Consider the following 26,471-nt stretch of genomic DNA (forward strand, 5'->3'; position numbering starts at 1 on the left):
GATCATAGCAAGTTACCTAGGCTAGTAGCCTTAGAGCCTTTACAAGCCTGGCAATGTTAATAGGTTTGCAGCTTCATAGGAGGTTACTAGGCTAGTAGCCCTAAAGCCTTTACAAGCCTGGCCATGTTAATAGGTTCACAGGTTCATAGGAGGTTACTAAGCTACTAGCCTTGGAGCCTTTACAGGCCTGGCCATGTTGATAGGTTTGCAGCTTCATAGGAGGTTACTAGGCTAGTAGCCCTGGAGCCTTTACAAGCCTGGCCATGTTAATAGGTTCACATGTTCATAGGAGGTTACTAGGCTAGTAGCCCTAGAGTCTTTACAAGCCTGGCCATGTTAATAGGTTCACAGGTTCATAGGAGGTTACTAGGTTAGTAGCCCTAGAGCCTTTACAAGCCTGGCCATTTTAACAGGTTTGCAGCTTCATAGGAGGTTACTAGGCTAGTAGCCCTAGAGCCTTTACAAGCCTGGCCATGTTAATAGGTTCACAGGTTCATAGCAGGTTACTAGGCTAGTAGCCCTAGAGCTTTTACAAGCCTGCCAATGTTAATAGGTCCACAGGTTGATATGAGGTTACTAGGCTAGTAGCCCTACAGCCTTTACAAGTCTGGCCATGTTAATAGGTTCACAGGTTCACAGTCGGTTACTAGGCTTGTAGCCCTACAGCTTTTACAAGCCTGGCCATGTTAATAGGTTCACAGGTTCATAGGAGGTTACTAGGCAAGTAGCCCTAGAACCTTTACAAGCCTGGCCATGTTAATAGGTTCAGAGGTTCACTGGAGTTTACTAGGCTAGTAGCCCTAGAGCCTTTACAAGCCCAGCCATGTTAATAGGTTCAGAGGTTCATAGGAGGTTACTAGGCTAGTAGCCCTAGATCCTTTACAAGCTTGGCCATGTTAATAGGTTCACAGGTTCATAGGAGGTTACTAGGCTAGTAGCCCTAGAGACTTTACTAGCCTGGCCAGGTTAATAGGTTTGCAGGTTCATAGGAGGTTACTAGGCTAGTAGCCCTAGAGCCTTTACAAGCCTAGCGATGTTAATAGGTTCAAAGGCTCATAGGGGGCTATCAGGCTAGTAACCCTTGAGCCTTTACAAGCCTGGCCATGTTAATAGGTTCACAGGTTCACAGGACGTTACCAGGCTAGTAGCCCTAGAGCCTTTACAAGCTTGACCATGTTAATAGGTTCACAGGTTCACAGGTTCACAGGAGGTTACCAGGCTAGTAGCCCTAGAGCCTTTAAAAGTCTGGCCATGTTAATAGGTTCACAGGTTCATAGGAGGCTACTAGGCTAGTAGCCCTGGAGCCTTTACAAGCCTGACCATGTTAATTGGTCCACAGGATCATATCCGGTTATTAGGCTAGTAGCCTTAGAGCCTTTACAAGCCTGGCCATGTTAATAGGTTCTTAGGTTCATAGGAGCTTACTAGGCTAGTAGCTGTAGAGCCTTTATAAGCCAGGCCATGTCAGTAGGTTCACAGGTTCATAGGATGTTACTAGCCTAGCGGTCCTAGAGTCATTACAAGCCTGGCCATGTTAGTAGGTTCATAGGAGGTTACTAGGCTAGTAGCCCTAGAGCCTTTACAGGCCTGGTCATGTTAATAGATTCATAGGAGGTTACTAGGCTAGTAGCCCTAGAAACTTCACAAGCCTGGCCATGTTAATAGGTTCACAGATCCATAGGAGGTAACTAGGCTAGTAGCCCTAGAGCCTTTACAAGCCTGGCCATGTTAATAGGTTTGCAGCTTCATAGGAGGTTACTAGGCTAGTAGCCCTACAGCCTTTACAAGCCTGGCCATGTTAATAGGTTCACAGGATCATAGGAAGTTACCTAGGCTAGTAGCCTTAGAGCCTTTACAAGCCTGGCAATGTTAATAGGTTTGCAGCTTCATAGGAGGTTACTAGGCTAGTAGCCCTAAAGCCTTTACAAGCCTGGCCATGTTAATAGGTTCACAGGTTCATAGGAGGTTACTAGGCTAGTAGCCTTGGAGCCTTTACAGGCCTGGCCATGTTGATAGGTTTGCAGCTTCATAGGAGGTTACTAGGCTAGTAGCCCTGGAGCCTTTACAAGCCTGGCCATGTTAATAGGTTCACATGTTCATAGAAGGTTACTAGGCTAGTAGCCCTAGAGTCTTTACAAGCCTGGCCATGTTAATAGGTTCACAGGTTCATAGGAGGTTACTAGGTTAGTAGCCCTAGAGCCTTTACAAGCCTGGCCATTTTAACAGGTTTGCAGCTTCATAGGAGGTTACTAGGCTAGTAGCCCTAGAACCTTTACAAGCCTGGCCATGTTAATAGGTTCACAGGTTCATAGCAGGTTACTAGGCTAGTAGCCCTAGAGCTTTTACAAGCCTGCCAATGTTAATAGGTCCACAGGTTCATAGGAGGTTACTAGGCTAGTAGCCCTACAGCCTTTACAAGTCTGGCCATGTTAATAGGTTCACAGGTTCACAGTCGGTTACTAGGCTTGTAGCCCTAGTGCTTTTACAAGCCTGGCCATGTTAATAGGTTCACAGGTTCATGGGAGGTTACTAGGCAAGTAGCCCTAGAACCTTTACAAGCCTGGCCATGTTAATAGGTTCAGAGGTTCACTGGAGGTTACTAGGCTAGTAGCCCTAGAGCCTTTACAAGCCCAGCCATGTTAATAGGGTCAGAGGTTCATAGGAGGTTACTAGGCTAGTAGCCCTAGATCCTTTACAAGCTTGGCCATGTTAATAGGTTCACAAGTTCATAGGAGGTTACTAGGCTAGTAGCCCTAGAGACTTTACTAGCCTGGCCAGGTTAATAGGTTTGCAGGTTCATAGGAGGTTACTAGGCTAGTAGCCCTAGAGCCTTTACAAGCCTAGCAATGTTAATAGGTTCACAGGCTCATAGGGGGCTATCAGGCTAGTAACCCTTGAGCCTTTACAAGCCTGGCCATGTTAATAGGTTCACAGGTTCACAGGAGGTTACCAGGCTAGTAGCCCTAGAGCCTTTACAAGCTTGACCATGTTAATAGGTTCACAGGTTCACAGGTTCACAGGAGGTTACCAGGCTAGTAGCCCTAGACCCTTTAAAAGTCTGGCCATGTTAACAGGTTCACAGGTTCATAGGAGGCTACTAGGCTAGTAGCCCTGGAGCCTTTACAAGCCTGACCATGTTAATTGGTCCACAGGATCATATCCGGTTATTAGGCTAGTAGCCTTAGAGCCTTTACAAGCCTGGCCATGTTAATAGGTTCTTAGGTTCATAGGAGCTTACTAGGCTAGTAGCTGTAGAGCCTTTATAAGCCAGGCCATGTCAGTAGGTTCACAGGTTCATAGGATGTTACTAGCCTAGCGGTCCTAGAGTCATTACAAGCCTGGCCATGTTAGTAGGTTCATAGGAGGTTACTAGGCTAGTAGCCCTAGAGCCTTTACAGGCCTGGTCATGTTAATAGATTCATAGGAGGTTACTAGGCTAGTAGCCCTAGAAACTTCACAAGCCTGGCCATGTTAATAGGTTCACAGGTTCATAGGAAGTTACTAGGCTTGTAGCCCTAGAGCCTTTACAAGCCTGGCCATGTTAGTAGGTTCACAGATTCATAGGAAGTTACTAGGCTAGTAATGCTAGAGCCTTTACTGGCCTGGCCATGTTAGTAGGTTTGCAGGTTCATAAGAGGTTACTAGGCTAGTAGCCCTAGAGCCATTAAAAGCCTGGCTATGTTAATAGGTTAACAGGTTCATAGGAGGTTACTAGGCTAGTAGCCCTACAGCCTTTCCAACCGTAGCCATGTTAATAGGTTCACAGGTTCATAGGCGGTTACTAGGCAAGTAGCCCTAGAGCCTCTGCAAGCCTGGCCATGTTAATACGTTCACAGGTTCATAGGAGGATACTAGGCTAGTAGCCCTAGAGCCTTTACAAGCCTGCCCATGTCAATAGGTCCTCAGGTTCAAAGGATGTTATTAGGCTAGTAGCCCAAGAGTCTTTACAAGCCTGACCATGATAATAGGTTCACAGGTTCACAGGAAGTTACTTGGCTAGTAGCCCTAGAGCCTTTACAGGCCTAGCCATGTTAATAGGTTCACAGGTTTATAGGAGGTTACTAGGCTAGTGGACCTAGAGCCTTTTCAAGTCTGGCCATGTTAATAGGTTCACAGGTTCATAGGCAGTTACAAGGGTTGTGGCCCTAGAGCCTTTACAAGCCTGGCCATTTTAATAGGTTCACAGGTTCATAGGAGGTTACTAGGCTAATAGCCCTAGAGCCTTTACAAGCCTGGCCATGTTAATAGGTTCACAGGTTCACAGGAGGTTACTAGGCTAGTAGCCCTAGAGCCTTTACAAGCCTGGCCATGTTAATAGGTCGACAGGAGGTTACTAGTCTAGTAGCCCTAGAGCCTTTACAAGCCTGGCCATTTTAATAGGTTCACAGGTTCATAGGAGGTTACTAGGCTAATAGCCCTAGGGACTTTACAAGCCTGCCCACGTTAATAGGTTTACAGGTTCATAGGAGGTTACTAGAATAGTAGCCCTAGAGCCTTTCCAAGCCTGGCCATGTTAATAGGTTCACAGGTTCATAGGAGGTTACTAGGCTAGTAGCCCTGCAGCCTTTACAAACCTGGTCATGTTAATATGTTCACAGTTTCATAGGAGTTTACTAGGCTAGTGGCCCTACAGCCTTTATAAGCCTGGCCATGTTAATAGGTTCACAGGTTTACAGGAGGTTACTAGGCTAGTAGCCCTAGAGCCTTTACAAGCCTGGCCATGTTAATAGGTTCATAGATTCATAGGAGGTTACTAGGCTCATAGCCCTAGAGCCTTTGCAAGCCTGGCCATGTTAATAGGTTCACAGGTTCATATGAGGTTACTAGGTTAGTATCCCTGGAGCCTTTACAAGCCTAGCCATGTTAAGAGATCCACAGGTTCATTGGAGGTTACTAGGATAGTAGCCTTAGAGCTTTTACTAGCCTGGCCATATTAATAGGTTCATAGGAGGTTACTAGGCTAGCAGCCCTAGAGCCTTTACAAGCCTGACCATGTTAATAGGTTCACAGATTCATAGGAAGTTACTAGTGTAGTAGCCCTAAAGCCTTTACAAGCCTGGCCATGTTAATAGGTTCGCAGGTTCATAGGAGGTTACTATCTAGAAGCTTTAGAGCCTTTTCAAGACTGGCCATGTAAATAGGTTAACAGGTTCACAGTAGGTTACTAGGCTAGTAGCCCTACTGCCTTTACAAGCCTGGTCATGTTAATAGGTTCACAGGTTCATAGGAGGTTACTAGGCTAATAGCCCTAGAGTCTTTACAAGTCTGATCAGCTTGATAGCTTCTCAGGTTCACAGGAGGTTACTAGGCTAGATGCCCTTGAGCCTTTACAAGCCTGGCCATGTTAATAGGTTAGCAGTTTCAAATGAGGTTACTAGAGTAGTAGCCCAGGAGCCTTTTCAAGCTTGGCCATGTTAATAGGTTCACAGGTTCATAGGAGGTTACTAGGCTAGTAGCCCTAGAGCCTTTACAACCCTGGTCATGTTAATAGGTTCACAGGTTCATAGGAGGTTCCTAGACTAGTAGCCCTAGAGCCTTTCCAAGCCTGGCAATGTTAATAGGCCCACAGGTTCTTAGGAGGCTACTAGGCTAGTTAACATGGAGCCTTTACAAGCCTGGCCCTGCTAATTGGTCCACAGGTTCTTAGGTGGTTACTAGGTTAGAAGCCCTACAGCCTTTACAAGCCTGGCCATGTTAATATGTTCACAAGTTCATAGGAGGTTCCTAGTCTAGTAGTCCTAGAGCCTTTACAAGCCTGGCCATGTTAATAGGTTCATAAGTTCATAGGTGGTTCGTAGGCTAGTAGCCTTAGAGCCTTTACAAGCATGGCAATGTTAATAGATTCACAGGTTCATAGGAGGTTAGTAGCCTAGCATCAATAGAGCCTTTACAAGCCTGGCCATGTTAATAGGTTCATAGATTCATAGGAGGTTACTAGGCTAGTAGCCCTAGAGCCTTTACAAGCCTGGACATGTTGATAGGTTCATAGGTTCATACGGGGTTACTAGGCTTGTAGCCCTAGAGCCTTTACAAGCCTGGCCATGTTAATAGGTTCACAGGTTCATAGGAGGTTACTACACTAGTAGCCCTAGAGCCTTTCCAAGCCTGGCCATGTTAATAGGTTCACAGGTTCATAGGAGGTTAGTAGTCTAGTAGCTCTAGAGCCTTTACAAGCCTGGCCATGTTAATAGGTTCACAGGTTCATAGGAGATTACTAGGCTATTAGCCCTACAGCCTTTACAATCCTGGCCATGTTAAAAGGTTTACAGTTTCATAGGATGTTACTAGGCTAGTAGCCCTTCAGCCTTTACTAGCCTGGTCATGTTAATAGGTTCACAGGTTCATAGGAGGTTAATAGGCTTGTAGCCCTTGAGATTTTACAATCCTGGCCATGTTAATAGGTTCACAGGTTCATACCAGGTTACTAGGCTATTAGCCCTACAGCCTTTACAAGCCTGGCCATGTTAATAGGTTTACAGGTTCATATGAGGTTAATAGAATAGTAGCCCTAGAGCCTTTCCAAGCCTGGCCATGTTAATAGGTTCACAGGTTCATAGGAGGTTACTAGGCTAGTAGCCCTGGAGCCTTTACAAACCTGGTCATGTTAATATGTTCACAGGTTCATAGGAGTTTACTAGGCTAGTGGCCCTAAAGCCTTTATAAGCCTGGCCATGTTAACAGGTTCACAGGTTTACAGGAGGTTACTAGGCTAGTAGCCCTAGAGTCTTTGCAAGCCTGGCCATGTTAATAGGTTCACAGGTTCATAAGAGGTTACTAGGTTAGTATCACTGGAGCCTTTACAAGCCTAGTCATGTTAAGAGATCCACAGGTTCATTGGAGGTTACTAGGATAGTAGCCTTAAAGCCTTTACTAGCCTGGCCATGTTAATAGGTTCATAGGAGGTTACTAGGCTAGTAGCCCTAGAGCCTTTACAAGCCTGACCATGTTAATAGGTTTGCAGGTTCATAGGAAGTTACTAGTGTAGTAGCCCTAGAGCCTTTACAAGCCTGGCCATGTTAATAGGTTCGCAGGTTCATAGGACGTTACTATCTAGAAGCTTTAGAGCCTTTTCAAGCCTGGCCATGTAAATAGGTTAACAGGTTCACAGTAGGTTACTAGGCTAGTAGCCCTAAAGGCTTTACAAGCCTGGCCATGTTAATAGGTTCACAGGTTCATAGGAGGTTACTAGGCTAATAGCCCTAGAGCCTTTACAAGTCTGATCAGCTTGATAGCCTCTCAAGTTCACAGGAGGTTACTAGGCTAGATGCCCTAGAGCCTTTACAAGCCTGGCCATGTTAATAGGTTCACAGGTTCATAGGAGATTACTAGGTTAGTAGCCCTACAGCCTTTACAAGCCTGGCCATGTTAATAGGTATACAGTTTCATAGGATGTTGCTAGGCTAGTAGCCCTTGAGCCTTTACGAGCCTGGTCATGTTAACAGGTTCACAGCTTCATAGGAGGTTACTAGGCTTGTAGCCCTTGAGCTTTTACAATCCTGGCTATGTTAATAGGTTCACAGGTTCATAGCAGGTTACTAGGCTATTAGCCCTACAGCCTTTACAAGCCTGGCCATGTTAATAGGTTTACAGGTTCATAGGAGGTTACTAGAATAGTAGCCCTAGAGCCTTTCCAAGCCTGGCCATGTTAATAGGTTCACAGCTTCATAGGAGGTTACTAGGCTAGTAGACCTGGAGCCTTTACAAACCTGGTCATGTTAATATGTTCACAGGTTCATAGGAGTTTACTAGGCTAGTGGCCCTACAGCCTTTATAAGCCTGGCCATGTTAATAGGTTCACAGGTTTACAGGAGGTTACTAGGCTAGTAGCCCTAGAGCCTTTACAAGCCTGGCCATGTTAATAGGTTCATAGGAGGTTACTAGGCTCGTAGCCCTACAGCCTTTGCAAGCCTGGCCATGTTAATAGGTTAACAGGTTCATAGGAGGTTACTAGGTTAGTATCCCTGGAGCCTTTACCAGCCTAGCCATGTTAAGAGATCCACAGGTTCATTGGAGGTTACTAGGATAGTAGCCTTAGAGCCTTTACTAGCCTGGCCATGTTAATAGGTTTATAGGAGGTTACTAGGCTAGTAGCCCTAGAGCCTTTACAAGCCTGACCATGTTAATAGGTTTGCAGGTTCATAGGAAGTTACTAGTGTAGTAGCCCTAGAGCCATTACAAGCCTAGCCATGTTAATAGGTTCACAGGTTCATAGGAGGTTACTATCTAGAAGCTTTAGAGCCTTTTCAAGCCTGGCCATGTAAATAGGTTAACAGGTTCACAGTAGGTTACTAGGCTAGTAGCCCTACAGCCTTTACAAGCCTGGCCATGTTAATAGGTTCACAGGTTTATAGGAGGTTACTAGGCTAATAGCCCTAGAGCCTTTACAAGTCTGATCAGCTTGATAGCTTCTCAGGTTCACAGGAAGTTACCAGGCTAGATGCCCTAGAGCCTTTACAAGCCTGGCCATGTTAATATGTTAGCAGTTTCAAATGAGGTTACTACAGTAGTAGTCCAGGAGCCTTTTCAAGCTTGGCCATGTTAATAGGTTCACAGGTTCATAGGAGGTTACTAGGCTAGTAGCCCTAGAGCCATTCCAAGCCTGGCAATGTTAATAGGCCCACAGGTTCTTAGGAGGCTACTAGGCTAGTTAACCTGGAGCCTTTACAAGCCTGGCCCTGCTAATCAGTCCACAGGTTCATAGGTGGTTACTAGGCTAGAAGCCCTAGAGCTTTTACAAGCCTGGCCATGTTAATATGTTCGCAGGTTCATAGGAGGTTCCCAGTCTAGTAGCCCTAGAGCCTTTACAAGCCTGGCAATGTTAATAGGTTCACAAGTTCATAGGAGGTTAGTAGCCTAGCTTCCCTAGAGCCTTTACAAGCCTGACCATGTTAATAGGTTCATAGATTCATAGGAGGTTACTAGTCTAGTAGCCCTAGAGCCTTTCCAAGCCTGGACATGTTAATAGGTTCACAGGTTCATAGGGGGTTACTAGGCTTGTAGCCCTAGAGCCTTTACAAGCTTGGCCATGTTAATAGGTTCACAGGGTCATAGGAGGTTACTACACTAGTAGCCCTAGAGCCTTTCCAAGCCTGGCCATGTTAATAGGTTCAAAGGTTCATAGGAGGTTAGTAGTCTAGTAGCCCTAGAGCCTTTACAAGCCTGGCCATGTTAATAGGTTCCCAGGTTCATAGGAGATTACTAGGCTAGTAGCCCTACAGCCTTTACAAGCCTGGCCATGTTAATAGGTTTACAGTTTCATAGGATGTTACTAGGCTAGTAGCCCTTGAGCCTTTATGAGCCTGGTCATGTTAATAGGTTCACAGGTTCATAGGAGTTTACTAGGCTTGTAGCCCTTGAGCTTTTACAATCCTGGCCATGTTAATAGGTTCACAGGTTCATAGTAGGTTACTAGGCTATTAGCCCTACAGCCTTTACAAGCCTGGCCATGTTAATAGGTTCACAGGTTCACAGGAGGTTACTATGCTAGTAGCCCTAGAGCCTTTATAAGCCTGGCCATGTTAATAGGTTCACAGGTTCACAGGAGGTTACTAGGCTAACAGCATTAGAGTCTTTACAAGCCTAGCCAAGTTAATCCCGAGTTGCCTCAATTGTCCTCGGTTAAATGGATGCAGTTCACTGAAAGAGTTTATGATAAACACTGACTGCATTGTTCTTGAGGAACATGGGTGCCACCCCTGCGGTGAATTTGTGGTCCCCCATCCATTTGTTCTGGTTGAGCTTTAATAGGGTCAGTGAGGTGTTCTGCTTCACATGAATTGGAAGTTTATTCCAGAGTAGCAGCAGTCTCTGGGAGATGTAGCTGTCTCTCTGCTATGTTCTTTTAATGTCACAGGCTAGATTAAGGTCCCTACAAAGAGTGATGCTTGTGCCATTTGACTTGAGATGTGCAGCATATCCATCACGGCAGGTTCAGAGACTGCCATGTAGGCCAGGCACGTCACCTCTCTGCAGACTATACGATGCAGAGTACAGTGACAGGGCTTTCAGTCTATCCATGGTTTGGAGGAACTGTATTTTCTTGGTGAGAAATCTCTGTGGTCTCTCCGGTTGCTGTGGGTGTCTGGTTAAGTACACACAGAAGGGAGCATTGTACTGTATTAATGGTCTGCTGAGGACCAAGTATAATGGCGTTATAACATACTTAGACCTGGATACGATGCCCTTACTTATGAGATGCGCAACACAGAAGGCTTTCCTTATCACTGCGGAAACTTTGTGGTCAAAATTCAGATTGCTATCTACCTGTGGTCCCTGAGTGTGCACCACTGGGTTTGAACTTATGGGGTGCTGTCAGTATTGTAATTAGCAGGGAATTCTGCTTTGCCAAAGGGGATAATAATGCACTTTTTTGCATTTAGTTTTAGACCATGGCTTTAGTACCAGTCATTTGTCTGTGTTAACCCTTCCTGTAATATGCTAACATTGTTGGGGGACTCAATGATTGCACCCTATTTGCAATTATCAGTGAACCTGGTAAGCCGAAGGACATCTACTTTACCCTGGACTTCCAAGTAATAGATTCCAAACAGTAAAGGGCCCAGCACAAATCATTGTGGTACGCCACTGGTGATGGGTCTAGTCACCAACTTTGACAGCATGTGTTATGTTGGTGAGGCAACTGGCTATCCATCTAGTGACATACAGGTTAATCTCCAGCTGGAAGAGTTATTCAATGATACCTGAGTGGGGGGACTGCGACAAAAGCCTTGGCTAGGTCAAGATAGACTGCCTTACCTTCATCCAGGGGTTTGGTAATTTTCTTGAAGAATTCTGCCAAGTTTAATAATCATAATCTACCCTTAATGAAGGCAAACTGGGTTTGTTCTACAGTTTGAAGGTTGCCTATGACCTTGTAGATAAGGTCCATGATGACTCTTTCCATGGCCTTGCAGATGAGGGTGGTTAGATTTATGGGTCTAAAGTTCGCAGTGTTGGTTGATGGCCTCCCTTTGTGCAAGGTGATTAGTATTGTTCTCCACTCTGCTGGAACAAAGCCAGTTCTTTGGCTATGGTGAAAGAGAATGCCGAGTGGGTCCACTAGATCCTGTTTTAGATTGCGTAATAATCAACTGGGATGTTATCAGGTCCCATTAAGACAGTGTTTCTGTCTTTGGATATTGCAAGTATGACGTGATCTCTAAAGATACTAGGCAGAGGACTGATGTCAGGTATGCTTTGGGGTATGGCTGGTGGGGAGAGGGGGGTGAAGTTTGCCTCAAATCTATCAGCTAGTAGGTTGGCAATTTATTCTGGTATAGTATGAGTGGTACCATCTAGTACCAGATTGGCACATAGCTGGACATTCCCTTTTAGGTTTCAGACATAGTTAAAGAATGTCTTATGATTATCCTCAGCTAGGGATGCTATTTTAGCTTAGTAATTAGCTTTAGCTTTGTGATCTGACAGATAACAGTGTGGGGGTGCATGAGTGTAAAGGGATTATGCTGTCATTGCAAGTAGTAAGTGGGCACAGTGCCTATAAGGGAGCCATAAGAAGCTACAGAAGTATGTTTGAGGAGGAGAGGGTTTGTACCAAGGCCTACGTGCAGTGAAATGTAAAGTTGTTATGCATTAAAATCATTTCTGCAGGAGGGAAAATCCGTCAGAGACTGCCCATGCTATGGAATAGACTTCCCATACAAGTCAAACAGAGCACCTCACTGGCCCTCTTCAAGAGAAATATTGATAAATGGATGGGAAACAGAAAATTATCCCAGGGATCACTCCAGTGGCTCTACTCGATGGAGGCACTAGAAACTAAGGTCGGGTGGCACGATGCCAGGGTAATCCTATGGGCTAGGCTTGTAAAGGCTCCAGGGTCATTAGCCTAGTACACACCTATGAACCTCTGAACCCCCCTCCAATACTTATATATACTATATCCAAGACTGCTGTACCCCAGAGAAAAAGGAATTTTGTAGGTTAGGGCAATTTCATACTTATTAAGTATTTCCACATACATGGAACTGGAATTCACCTCATTATGGCAGTTTTTGACTTGGGTATTTTCTCATATAGTCCCACTTAATTTTCACAGTTCCAGGAATCAGACTTAACATCCACAAAACTTGCAATGACAACATGGACTCAACAATGCTTGAAGAGATGGATGCATGATACAGACCAGCACATATGGGTGGGGATAGTATAGGGGTTAGCCACAGGCCTGGCTGGGTACAGTACACCAAAACATTACTGGCATCAACATCTTCATATGTCTTTACATGTTATCACTTACACTTCTTGCAGCATAGATGCACAGATGTCTTTTGTGATGCTATAAAAAGCCAGGACATTCACCACTTGGCTGAGAAAGGAACTTAAGACTTAAAAGTCATATTCTCATAAATTGTTTTACCATTTAGACCTAAATATCATATGGTTGTAAAATTCTGTTTTTATTTTTTTACCTCTAAAATATAAATAGCAAACAAATATCTCTTTTTAAGAATAGTTCGAGTTCTTGTCCAGGTTAACTAGCTTACTCAGAATCAAATAAACAAGTAGGTAAGAGGTCAGTCTTGACAACAGCTTGTAACCTTAACTCTTTCTTCTAGGCTACACATTTGATCATGAAAATGGGCTTTTATTTTTAACTATTTCTGTACTTACCACACATTCACCTCGTACACACACACTGTAGGGATCTTTGTATGAGCACCTTGTCCCATCATGCACCAATCTTTTCATGTATACAACATCATTGAGTTCCTTTGACTGGCAGTAAAGGTGACATCTTTCCTTGGCTGTAAAATATTAATGAAAAAATAATATATAATTACACAAACAACTTTTCACTGGTTTAAAGATATAGATCATCATGAGTTCTGAAACAAAGTTTTAAAAATATACAAAGAGATGTATACAGAACTGTCATAAGGAGATTTTATTGAGCTTTGTCCAGATGAGAAGCAATGGCAGTTTCATGAACTAGCTGCGATAGCGAATACTATATTTACTTATTTTTTATTTATACATTTGTTAACAGGGTACATGCACTGGTCTGAGAACCCTTTTCAGGCATGACCTGAACCAGAATGTAAAACAGACATTATTGTCTCAGGTTGGGTTCAGCAGCTTAGCATATGTTATTTACAAACATGAGACAATAAAAAAGAAGGCATTATTTACAGAAGGTGGAAAACAGCAACTCAGAAGAAATATTTACTGTACATATAAGATCAGTAGTTGCAAGGCTGTATGAGGCTGTGATGTGTATCAGTAACTTACATGAGAAGGAAAACATAAACCTCCAAACGACAAAATTGTGCCACAAACATGAATGTAGAACTGTATAAAATGTTAGGCACTGTTCCACGGCTGATGACAGAATCAAATGAGCCCAAACCGAGCGAAAATCACTTTAGTGGAACAATGAGCGCTTTCACAATTACTAACTGATTCCTCAGATCAAAGAATAAAAACTAAATAACTTCTTATATAGTACATACTATTGAAACCAATAAATTAATCATCCAATCACACTTTCCTAAAAAATCATGTGCTATCACTCCATTATAAAAATATATACATTAGAGTACCATTTAAAAAGATATATCATATAACAATCAAAAATAATAATAATAAAAACATGTATAAACTAATTTTCTCAGTGGTCTACTATTAAGTTCAGGTTTTAAAGGTACTACATCATTTAAACCTGAACCCTTATGTGCCCGTTTCTTTAAAATCCATAGTGTCTCACTGAGTTCAGTAGTATTTGTTAAATCACCTAGCCTCATACTTTCAGTTATTACCTCTAAAAGCGGAAACAGAAACCTGCGTTCATCCCCTTCTTGTTTCTTATGGTTTGCTAACACACTATACTCCAACCCCTTGTTTATACAATACATATGATCTCTTATATGTTTACGAAGACGCCTATTTGTCTTACCCACATTAAATTTATAACAGAGGGTACAATGAGCTAAATATACTAAATTCTTTGTATTGCAATCAGCTACTGTATTAATCCTAATGTACTTTCCAGAATCTGGATGTTTGAATAAATGGGACTCATCTATATAGTCACAAAAATTAAAAGCTCACATTTCTTTGTGTCTATAGCACCCTCTTGTGTTCTATCATCCTTCACCTTGGGATAGCAGAGCTGTCTTTTTAAAGATTTTTTATTCCTATATCTAAATGTTGGTTTATGTCCCACTATTCCACCTACACTTTCATCCATCTTTAAAATGTGCATATGTTTTCTTGCTATATGTCTAATGTCATTAATCTCACTACTATAAGTTTAAGTGAGAGAAACCTTCACCAATTTTACCCCTAGATGTAGTTCTAGGTGAGGAAAAAAGTTTACCCAAGTTACTCCTGTCCTTCCTAATCAAAGCACTGGTCTTTCCAGTTTCAGTCCTGTCATATCCCCTGTTCTCAAAATCTTTATTAATTTGCTCCAACCCTAACTTAAAATCAGCTTCATTCACTGTGAGCCTAAAAACACGCATCATTTGCCCTTAAGTACATTTGGGAACACATACCACGGATGCATGCTGTTTTGATGTAGATAAGATGGAAAATAACATCCTTTCCTAAAAGCACTAGTGGAGATAACATTAAGTTTTATATCTCTCTTGACCTGTAAATCAAGATAACTTAGACTAATAGGGGAATAATTAAAAGTGACTTTTAGAAAGACACTACTACCAATTTCAGTACCGTTCCATAATAGGAATTGGTTGCAAATTTGGCAATTTTCTTGTAGCATGTCTCAAGTTTGGATTTAGAAGAGCTTTGAATATTGTTGAGGGGCACTGTAGATGAGAGAGGGTAATAGGTAAGTGGTGGCTAGGATTGTTTTTGTGGCTGGGCTTAGGAACTGATTATGTCTATAGAAGTTATCAAGTTTAAGACGTGTTTTGCGAATATTGTGTTGTATAGGCAGTTCGAATTTCATGTGTTTGTCGATAATGACTCCAAGGAGCTTGGTGTGGTTGACAACTTCAGTTATAGACTTACTATGAGAATAGATGGTGAACTCAGTTTTACTTAAGGGGGTTGTTTTCTTAGGGGTGAATAGTCTGATTTTAGTTTTATTTGGGTTCAGGGCTAGGTGGTTGTTGTGCATCCAGGATTCAGTGGAGAAGAAGGCTTTTTGAGTAAGCTGAAGTAGATCAGAGATGGAGTTGGCAGAGCACACAATAGTCAAGTCATCTGCTTATTGAATGACACATCCTTGAGACGGAGATGAGTGGAGATTTTTTATGAATATGCTAAATAGGAATGGTCCAAGTATGGAGCCTTGGGGGACTCCAGTAGGGCTGTTGAGGAAAGAAGCGATGGGGTTATGCCATCTGACAGACAGCTGTCTTTCTTTTAAGTAACTTGAGAACCACTTTACAATAGGGAGGGAAAGATCAGTCTTACTGAGTTGGGCGATAAGTTAAGGTTGAGAAACCTTATTGAATGCTTTGGATAGGTCAAGGAAGAGGGTGGAGACAATTTTGTCAGCATCACGGGTCTGTTAACTGTATCTACAAAGGAGAGAAGGGCAGTTGTACTACTATGGCCAGGCTTGAAGCCATGTTGTTAGGGTGAAAGTATTTGGTTGTCAAGAACATAGTGGAGCAGTTGAATGTGGATGCATTTTTTCTAGGATTTTGGATATTGGCATAAGAATTGCAATGGGTCGGAAGTTCGTGATGTCAGTATTATTGCACCTTTACAGAGAGGGAGAATGAAAGCCTTTTTCCAGGTTTTGGTAACGTAGGACTCAAGGACGAATCTATTGGTAAGTATACTTATGGGGTAAGTAATACCGTCAGCAACGATGTTTAGGTATTCTGAGGGTCTGTCATCGGGGCGTTAGAGCAAGATTTTAGCTTTTTCTATTAGTCTTTTTATAGTTTTTATAGATATTGGGATGGGGATTTAGAGTAAAGGTATAAGAGGGATGGGTGTTGGGCTTTTGTGGGTGCTGTGTGTAAGTAGAGAAGGGGGAGTGGGTGGTTGAACTAGATGCAGGTCTGTGGCATGTGGGGCAATTTATCTGATAACATTTTGTTGTGATATCAGTTATGGAGCTGATAACGAAGGTTCATAGGTTTATGGGTTCATAGGTGTTTACTAGGCTAACGACCACAAGGGCCTTTTTAAGCCAAGCCATGCATCCCAAATCTCTGACAAGTTCTGGTACCCTTGATAAGTATAAGCATGGGCCTGGGAGATGAACCATTTACACGTTACCTGTATCCAGTAGAGACACAGTAAGTAGTAGGTATTAAAAAGGGAGACAATTTTCTTCAGGAGATTGGTCAATGTGAGGTCAGGGGTTGTTTTTTTTTGCCTGGATTAAGTAGTGAGGTAATGGAATTCCAGAATTTTTTTGGGCTCTGCTTGTGGATGGACTGACGGTTTAGGTAGTATTAATTTTTTTATCTTTGTTGACTAGCTTTTTAAGTTGGTTGCAAAGCTGTTTGAATTTTTGTAGGTCTGGGGTGTTTTCTGTGTGCCTGCCATGACTTCCATATTTTGTCTCTGACTTGCATAAGAAGTTGAGTAGGCTTGGATATAGTTGTTTTTAATCCTCTGAACAGGAAGGGGTGGGAGGCTATTTACAGTATTCATGAAGGTGGTGTTGAAGTAATCAACAGCTTCATCAAGAGGGAGGGTTTTTAGTAAATTCCAATCTGTTGTTTTTAGGATATTGTTAAATGTTACATGGTTGAATGAGTCAAATTTCTTATTTGTTTATACTGATATTGACTTTGACTGGAGGGGGATGCCTGGTTTATAAAGACCGGGAGAATGGGAGATGATCACTGAGGATGCTTGGGAGTGTTCCAGATGAGGATATTTTGTTAGGGTTTGTAGCCAGAATCCAGTCTAAAATGGATCTGTTGTTATTGCTTTTGTTAGGGCTGGTGAGGAAGTCAATAACCTGGGTGAAGTTGAAAAGATTAATATTTGAGGATGGGTGGTTGGAGTTGAAATCTAGCCAGTAGATATTTACACCACCTAGTACGATAGTCTCATTTTTAATATTGGAAGAAATCCAGGCTATGATATCTTTCAATATTTAATTTCCCCCTCTCCGTGTGGCTGCTGAGCGATCCCTGGCATCTTACTTTGTATTCTAATCTGTTCAAACCTACCATACTCACTTTATCTACTCCTGGCTGTGTCCTATCAGACTCAATAGATCAGCAATATCCACCTACCTATAACCACCTGGGTATTCACCTCACCTGGAGTATCTAAGTGCCCTTGGAATAAAGCCTAAGATTGTATGTCACTAAGTAAACTGTATGTTTCATTCCTAACCTTTATGTATATACTTGTCCACTACACATCCTAGGTGTAGCAGTTTAACTGCCAAATCTGCCAGCAGCCATACCCCTCCCTGTCTACTACAGTTGCTCTCCCCGCCTGTCTCAAAGACATTGTACCACCTCTATTCTCCAACCACGCTAATCCTCTTTCCTTCTCCATTACTTTTTTTTTTATTGGTTTCCACTACTATATTGTCCTTGCTTGGTACTTTCAGACTTCGACCACTAGATGGCAGTCTTTACCCTCCTTTAATTCTCCTTTCTGCTACCCTCCCCACCTCATACTCTACACCTACGTGCTTGTTGCACTTGTCTCCTTTCTTTTTTTTCCTATCCCTAGTCCTTTTTAACCTTACACCCTACTCTCCACAGTCCTTATAAACCCTCTATCAAACCCTCCTCTCCGCCTGCTCTACTCCTAGCTTAACCATTATCCACTCTGGCCTCCCTTCTCTCTGTTTTATAATTCCCTCTTCCTCATGCACACATTTGCCTTCTACTTACTAATTTTTGTTTTTGCCTTTTACCTTCACTCCGCTCCCCTACACTACCCCCAATTCCCACCCACCCCCAGTAGCCCTACACTTATACCTCTGAGACTCCTCTCCCTATCTTTCTCAACCTACCACTAACCTAATCATCACTAAGGCACTCCCAACTAAATCTGTCCTAATTAGTCTTAATTTACTTCTCACATACCACCACTCCCATACCTACCCTATCCATCCTCTAAACTAACTTTTGTCAGGATCTGCTTCCTACACATCCTCTTCTAATTAGTCTTACTGACAACTTTAATCCAGCCCTATCTTGTCTCACAGACACTTTCATTTCTTCCAGCTCTCCTCACTTTCAAAATAATCACAACTTACACTTTACACACTACCATGGCCCCAACACACAACACTATTTTTGTCCCCACACTACTCTTAACTACAGTTATAGCCTCTCTAACTATACCTTATTCACTCACCTTCTTTGAAAATCTTACTCTATGCAAACAAAACCATAATTTCCAACAAACTTCTTCATTTTCTCTCATCTATACCGCTAACCACAGTAACATAACCAGTACCTCAAATTATATTCTACCAAAATATCACAGAACAAGCCACATGACTTACTTAACTATTAAAAAGAACTTCAATAATTTCCACAAAATCTTTAAATACTTATATTTTACCCAACACCACCTCCTCCGTCATCGTGATATTCATCCTAACCCTGGCCCCAATAATGACAAGAGTAACAACCTCGACAATTTAACTTTACCCAACACTCCTTTCATAGCTAAAGAACTTAATTCCCTCCTTATAGCACATCTAAATATTAAAAGTATCAACAATAAAATTTCCCACCTACATACACTACTTGATCTACACTCTTTTGATATTCTATGTCTCACTGAAACCTGGCTTAAACCATCTACTTTAAACCATGAAATTATCCCCCCAGTATATAATATCCTTAGATGTGACCAAATAAACAAATAAGGTGGAGGTATAGCCATACTTTACAAATCTCATCTCCAACTTTCCCCCTGTAATGTGCTTCCATCATTAGATGCTAAAACTGAAGCACTGTCTATCAAACTCCAAATCAACAACTCCAAATCTATCTACCTAATTTGCATGTATCTACCTCCTGGTAATATTACTAATACTCTTGAAAACATACTTAGTTATCTATCTAACCAACTACCCCAAGAGACCATTGTACTGGGTGACTTCAACATTGACTGGTTCACCTACAATACCCAGAAGCCTACTAACCACATAAATCTCTTTGGGTTCTCCCAATTAATAACCACTCCCACTAGAATCCACAAACCTAGCATGAAAGAAACTACTCTTGACTGGATCCTCATCAAAAAACACCCTAACATCTATACTCTAGGTACCCTCCCCGATAACATCAGCGACCGTATGCTTACATATATTACTAGAAAAAAACTTCATGTTTCAGCAACTGATAATATCAAAACCTTCCGCTGCAAAAAATACTTCAATCCTGATAGCGTCCAAAATGAATTGCTAGCATGCAACTGGTCACCTCTTACCCATCTTGAACTTGATGAAGCTGTGACCTACTTTAACGCTTATTTTCTTCAAATTCTTGACTACCATGCAGCTTATCGCACTACCAGAATGAAAAAAAAACTGCTCCATGGCTCACTAAACAAACAAAGCAAAAAATGCTCCTCAGAAATAAAATCTGGACCAAATGGAGAGCTACCAAATGTCCATCTCAACACCTCCTCTATAAACAGCTAAGAAATGCTACCAAAAAAGACACCCTTAGAGACAAAAAGACTACTACCTACACCTCCAACAATCCACTGAACATACCCTACAAAAATTTTGGTCAGGGATAAACAAACTTCTTCATCCAGGACACCCTACTACTCCTATCCCATCAGGTTTCAACCATAATAACTCCAATCAAATCCCTGATACCTTTAACAACTACTTTACTGAATCCATACAAAACCTAGCCAATTCTTTACTTCCCTCTTCTACTCCCCTACCAAATACTCTCAACTCTTCTACTCCTACCATTCACCTACAACCTGTAAGTACATCTCTTATCTACAAACTACTTAGAAAAATAAAACCATGTACACCATCTGCTGATCATCTCCCATCAGAATACCTTCAGATTGCTGCAAAGGCTTTATGTCACCCCATATCTATCCTCATTAGTAGAACTATTTCTGAAGCTAAAATTCCAACCATCTGGAAAGTTGCCCATATCATCCCTCTTCATAAAGGTGGGTCTTCCACTGAACTCTAACCTTCAACCTATAGCCTTACTCTCTACATTATCTAAGATAATGGAAAAATGTATTCACAAACAACTACTTAACCACCTACTACAAAACAACCTACTAGCAAACTGCCAGCATGGCTTTAGACCATTCCACAGCACTACAACTGCCCTACTCTCCTTCACTGACTCTACTTAACCACCTACTACAAAACAACCTACTAGCAAACTGCCAGCATGGCTTTAGACCATTCCACAGCACTACAACTGCACTACTCTCCTTCACTGACTCTACTTAATCACCTACTACACAACAACCTACTAGCAAACTGCCAGCATGGCTTTAGACCATTCCACAGCACTACAACTGCCCTACTCTCCTTCACTGACTCTACTTAACCACCTACTACAAAACAACCTACTAGCAAACTGCCAGCATGGCTTTAGACCATTCCACAGCACTACAACTGCCCTACTCTCCTTCACTGACTCTACTTAACCACCTACTACACAACAACCTACTAGCAAACTGCCAGCATGGCTTTAGACCATTCCACAGCACTACAACTGCCCTACTCTCCTTCACTGACTCTACTTAACCACCTACTACAAAACAACCTACTAGCAAACTGCCAGCATGGCTTTAGACCATTCCACAGCACTACAACTGCCCTACTCTCCTTCACTGACTCTACTTAACCACCTACTACAAAACAACCTACTAGCAAACTGCCAGCATGGCTTTAGACCATTCCACAGCACTACAACTGCACTACTCTCCTTCACTGACTCTACTTAACCACCTACTACAAAACAACCTACTAGCAAACTGCCAGCATGGCTTTAGACCATTCCACAGCACTACAACTGCCCTACTCTCCTTCACTGACTCTACTTAACCACCTACTACACAACAACCTACTAGCAAACTGCCAGCATGGCTTTAGACCATTCCACAGCACTACAACTGCACTACTCTCCTTCAGTGACTCTACTTAACCACCTACTACAAAACAACCTACTAGCAAACTGCCAGCATGGCTTTAGACTATTCCGCAGCACTACAACTGCCCTACTCTCCTTCACTGACTCTACTTAACCACCTACTACACAACAACCTACTAGCAAACTGCCAGCATGGCTTTAGACCATTCCACAGCAGTACAACTGCACTACTCTCCTTCAGTGACTCTACTTAACCACATACTACAAAACAACCTACTAGCAAACTGCCAGCATGGCTTTAGACCATTCCACAGCACTACAACTGCCCTACTCTCCTTCACTAACTCTACTTAACCACCTACTACACAACAACCTACTAGCAAACTGCCAGCATGGCTTTAGACCATTCCACAGCACTACAACTGCACTACTCTCCTTCACTGACTCTACTTAACCACCTACTACAAAACAACCTACTAGCAAACTGCCAGCATGGCTTTAGACCATTCCACAGCACTACAACTGCACTACTCTCCGTCACTGACTCTACTTAACCACCTATTACAAAACAACCTACTAGCAAACTGCCAGCATGGCTTTAGACCATTGCACAGCACTACAACTGCCCTACTCTCCTTCACTGACTCTACTTAACCACCTACTACACAACAACCTACTAGCAAACTGCCAGCATGGCGTTAGACCATTCCACAGCACTACAACTGCCCTACTCTCCTTCACTGACTCTACTTAACCACCTACTACAAAACAACCTACTAGCAAACTGCCAGCATGGCTTTAGACCATTCCACAGCACTACAACTGCCCTACTCTCCTTCACTGACTCTACTTAACCACCTACTACAAAACAACCTACTAGCAAACTGCCAGAGTGGCTTTAGACCATTCCACAGCACTACAACTGCCCTACTCTCCTTCACTGACTCTACTTAACCACCTACTACAAAACAACCTACTAACAAACTGCCAGCATGGCTTTAGACCATTCCACAGCACTACAACTGCACTACTCTCCTTCACCGACTCTACTTAACCACCTACTACACAACAACCTACTAGCAAACTGCCAGCATGGCTTTAGACCATTCCACAGCACTACAACTGCACTACTCTCCTTCACTGACTCTACTTAACCACCTACTACACAACAACCTACTAGCAAACTGCCAGCATGGCTTTAGACCATTCCACAGCACTACAACTGCACTACTCTCCTTCACTGACTCTACTTAACCACCTACTACAAAACAACCTACTAGCAAACTGCCAGCATGGCTTTAGACCATTCCACAGCACTACAACTGCACTACTCTCCTTCACTGACTCTGTAAATAAAAATCAGAACAACAACTCCTTCTCTGCTGCAATATTTATTGACTTGTCAAAAGCCTTTGACATGGTCAACCATAACTTACTTCTAGACAAAGTAAATTCCTATTCTCTTAACCCACAAACATTGCAATGGTTTAGGGCTTACTTTCAAAATAGGCAACAAGCAGTACTTTGGGAAAACAATCTGTCATCATTACTTCCCGTAAATATTGGAGTCCCACAAGGCTCTATTTTAGGTCCCCTTCTCTTTTCCTTATTCATCAATGACCTTCACTTGAACACACCCCAAGCCACCTGCATCCAATATGCAGATGATTCAACCTTAATCTGTACTTCTAAGAATCTAGCCTCCCTCCAGTCAATTACCCAAAATGTATTCCAAAGTGTTGAAAACTGGTTTATGCAACACTGCCTCCTCCTTAATCCCAAAAAAACAAAACTACTCCTTTTTACGCCAGCTCATAAATCACCAAATCCATTCTTTACTATTACCTCTAATAATGCCACCAACATAACCCCAGATACTACCACCCAGCTATTAGGAGTTACAATTGACAATTGCCTTAACTATGATGACCATATTAACTCCACCATAAAATCTGTTAACAAAAACTTGGTTCTCTCTATAGAATTAAACCATTCCTTACCCCTTTAGCCAGGAAGACTATTTCCCAGACCCACCTCATCTCTACCCTCTTTTATGCCTCTGCCATATATACTAACTTATCTAAAAACAACCTCTCAAAACTTTCTACATGTTATAAAGGCATTGATAGATTTATCACATGCTCTCCCTTTAAAACTCACCACTGCCTTAACCTTAGACAACTTGGATGGCTAGAAATACAGAACCTTATACTCAGTAAACAACTACTTATTACCCATAAAATCCTGCACTATCCCAATAATACCCCTATCCTCACAGATCTGATTTCACCATACAAAAATCTGTCTACACTACGTTCTGCCAATAAACATCCGGTATCCTTAGTTAAATCCAACAACAAAGCAGGTGACTCTCTTTTCTCTAATACTATAGGAAAAAATTGGAATCTGCTCCCTTCTGAACTATCTACCCTAGCTTCTACTACTCTATTCAAAAAACATATCAAAGAACATCTTAAAGCCCAGTGGCTCTGTCCTTGTTCTAACCCAGAATGAAATTCCATGCCCCTCCTGCTCAAATCCCATCCCCACACACTAACCTAAGCATACAAACCAACTCATTTTCTCTTTACACCTGCTCTGTTTTTGTGATCTAATAATTGTTCTTTACTTTTCCCCTTTGTATATTGTCTATAATCCATAATTTGTATTATATTTATTCATATAAACAATGCTATCTCTGTACTGTAATTTTAATATACATGTCCTTTTTATAAATTGTTAACGTTTTAACTGTTTATGCTGGAGCTTTTCTCCCCGGGCCTCTACTGAAAATGGACATATATCCAGTTAGACTAGCCCAGTCAACAAATGTAAAATAAAATAAATAAATATGGGTATGTTGTTTCCTGGAGTATGTAGACGGCTATGTTACAAAGTTTTTTGCTGTTATTCATATTTAAGACACCTATGAGTGTTTCTGAATTAGAGAACTGAGGTATGGAGTTAGTAAATGGAACCTGATTGTGGTTGTTGGACTACAGATGGGCGACACTGCCACCTTTTTTATGGGCCCTGTCTAATCTTATAGTTTGAAAGCCTGGAGGGAGAAATTCAGCATCTTTAATATGAGGTTTTAGCCAGGTCTCAGTGGTGGCAATAATGTCTGGTTGCTAGTGATCCATACGTGGAAGTCTGAGGTTTTAATACAGATACTTCAGAGATTCAGATTTACTACATATATAAAGACTCGTGGGAGTCTCTGTTGGTATGTCTGGTGAGATGGTTGAGGGTTGTGGGTCCCGGACTGGTTTGTATGTCACCACATAAAGGTATGCTGGAGAACATAAAAGTGTGACATTATAGTTTTTAGTTGGTGGTTGGTTTGGTGTGTCTCATTTGATAATTTACAGTAGAGAAGTTCAATTGATTCAACTGTTTTTATATATTGAGGTGATGGCTTTACTTTGTGATGGAGGGGGGATTTAGTTGACATAGGCTCAGGGAGATCTCTGTATAGCAGTTGGGTGGAGTAATTAAGGAGGCAGAGATAGAAGATGTTCCAGAGAAGTTAGTGGAGAAGGTAATGGGGTTTGGAATAGAGAGAGATATTAGGGATTTAGGGATATAAGGATTATGGAAAGGAGTAGGGTGGACAGTGTGAGTGCAGTGCAAGAGAACATGATCTCTGAGCTGTGGGGTAAATATCTGGATTTCCGAAAGGTTATGCCCAGCTGTACTTATTTGTGTCTTGGACAGACATTAAGTCATGCATTGCAGGGGACTGTGATGAACCTTGACACAAAATGTCTGACAATCTGTGGAGCAAAACATTTGTGTGAAGAAAACTGAGGAATTGTTGAAAGTGTAACGGTCTATTTGTGCTACGATTTTCCTGCCCCCATCAACCCCACAAGGCAGTAAGGAGTGCACTAGAATCTGAAGGTACATAAGGAGAGGTAAGATCAGCCAAAAAAAAGTCTGGTAATAATATAAGAATGACTGGTTTAAAACAATACCAATCAATGCAGGAAGGCAAACTTTAATAAATCATTAAGCTCTTTTGTAACTTTAATACAATATTAAGTGTTTTTATTATAATTTAATACGAAATGGTTTATCCAAGTGTAAGTACAACATCCAGTTCCATCCATACAGGACATTATCTGATAGATGCAGGAACGAGGACAGTCCTGAGAAGGGGACTAAGACTGATGCAACATGTAAGTTAAATGCATGAACTTAGAACTTGAAAGCACTAAGGCTAGACTGCTGCACGAAATGGCTCACTGAGCAGGGGTTTACTACATAATGCCCCAAACACACAAGCCTAATACCAAGCTAATCAATGTTTTCTGAACTTTTGTCTCTTAATCTCCAGTACGTTTCACAGGTATCTCTGCACTACACAGACACACTAACTGGAGGTAACAAACTATTTTATGAAGCTGGCTGGTCAATGAATTCTCCCCTACTACGTATGACCACATAATCAGACTGAAGTTTGTTTTGTTATTTGACCATTGAGATGGGAATAGGCAGCCTATGAGCTAACACCTTTACTTTATGAAAATACAGCTAAAGTTTTATTTCATCCAGCCCATCTGGATCAAAACTTGTCATTAGTTACAAAATATGTCAGACCCTCCTAAGTATAATTATTAAATGATAATGTTTAACTGCTATTTCCAAATGATTGTTACTGTAAAACAATGTAACACTGACAGCATCCTGCTGACGAGTTATAGTTCTGCTTCAGTGCACGCAAAGGTAAAGTACTAAATGTGCATCAGTACGTACTCCTTACGTAACTCCTCGTAATGTAGTTATTTTACACAGACGGTAATCATGGTGCAGAGACTAACTGCTGATAAACACCCAGTCTCATCTGCTTGTATTACAGCATATAAAATGCCTATCAGATGTCATTATTCAATAGTATAGATATGAAAATGGCAAAGAATAAAGACATTTATAGCCACAGCCTTACAAAGCATTTAAGGTGCTTCCTGTTCGCTGATGACGCAGCTATTGCTGCTCACACTCAGCAGGAACTTGAGTTGCTCATGACTTACTTTGAGGATGCATGTATGGCATTTGGCATCACAATCAGTCTAAAGAAGACTCAGGTGATAGGCCAAAACATGGGCAACACGCCATATATCAGGGTGAGTGACTATGAGCTGGAGGTCACCCATGAGTTTGTGTACGTAGACTCTACAATCTTGGACAGCTTGTTGCTTGATAACAACATCAGCAAGTACACTAGAAAACCCAATGCAACATTTTCCAGGCTAACGAAGAGAGTAGGGGATAATAATAAATTCACTGTACACACCAAGGTGCAGGTTTACAAAGCCCGTGTCTTGAGCACATTACTGTACGCCAGTGAAACATGGACTTCAAGCTCAAAACAGGAGCACCAGCTTAATGTATGCACTGCCTTCGGCATATGCTTGGAATCAAATGGAAGGACAAGATCCTCAACAGCATATT

General features: G+C 42.0%; 1 protein-coding gene across 1 annotated transcript in view; it reads right to left on the bottom strand.

Moving 5' to 3' along the window:
- The window catches only part of LOC122799703 (A disintegrin and metalloproteinase with thrombospondin motifs 2-like), a 2,689,413-nt gene that overhangs the window by 331,657 nt on the left and 2,331,285 nt on the right, over positions 1 to 26,471 (bottom strand). Inside the window, exon 13 of the mRNA XM_044068936.1 lies at positions 12,634 to 12,767. Coding sequence (XP_043924871.1) covers positions 12,634 to 12,767 — 134 coding nt within the window. The remainder of the gene's footprint in view (positions 1 to 12,633; positions 12,768 to 26,471) is intronic.

This window comes from Protopterus annectens, chromosome 4.part0, assembly GCF_019279795.1.
Source record: "Protopterus annectens isolate FY-2018-M chromosome 4.part0, PAN1.0, whole genome shotgun sequence".
Taxonomy (NCBI): domain Eukaryota; kingdom Metazoa; phylum Chordata; order Ceratodontiformes; family Protopteridae; genus Protopterus; species Protopterus annectens.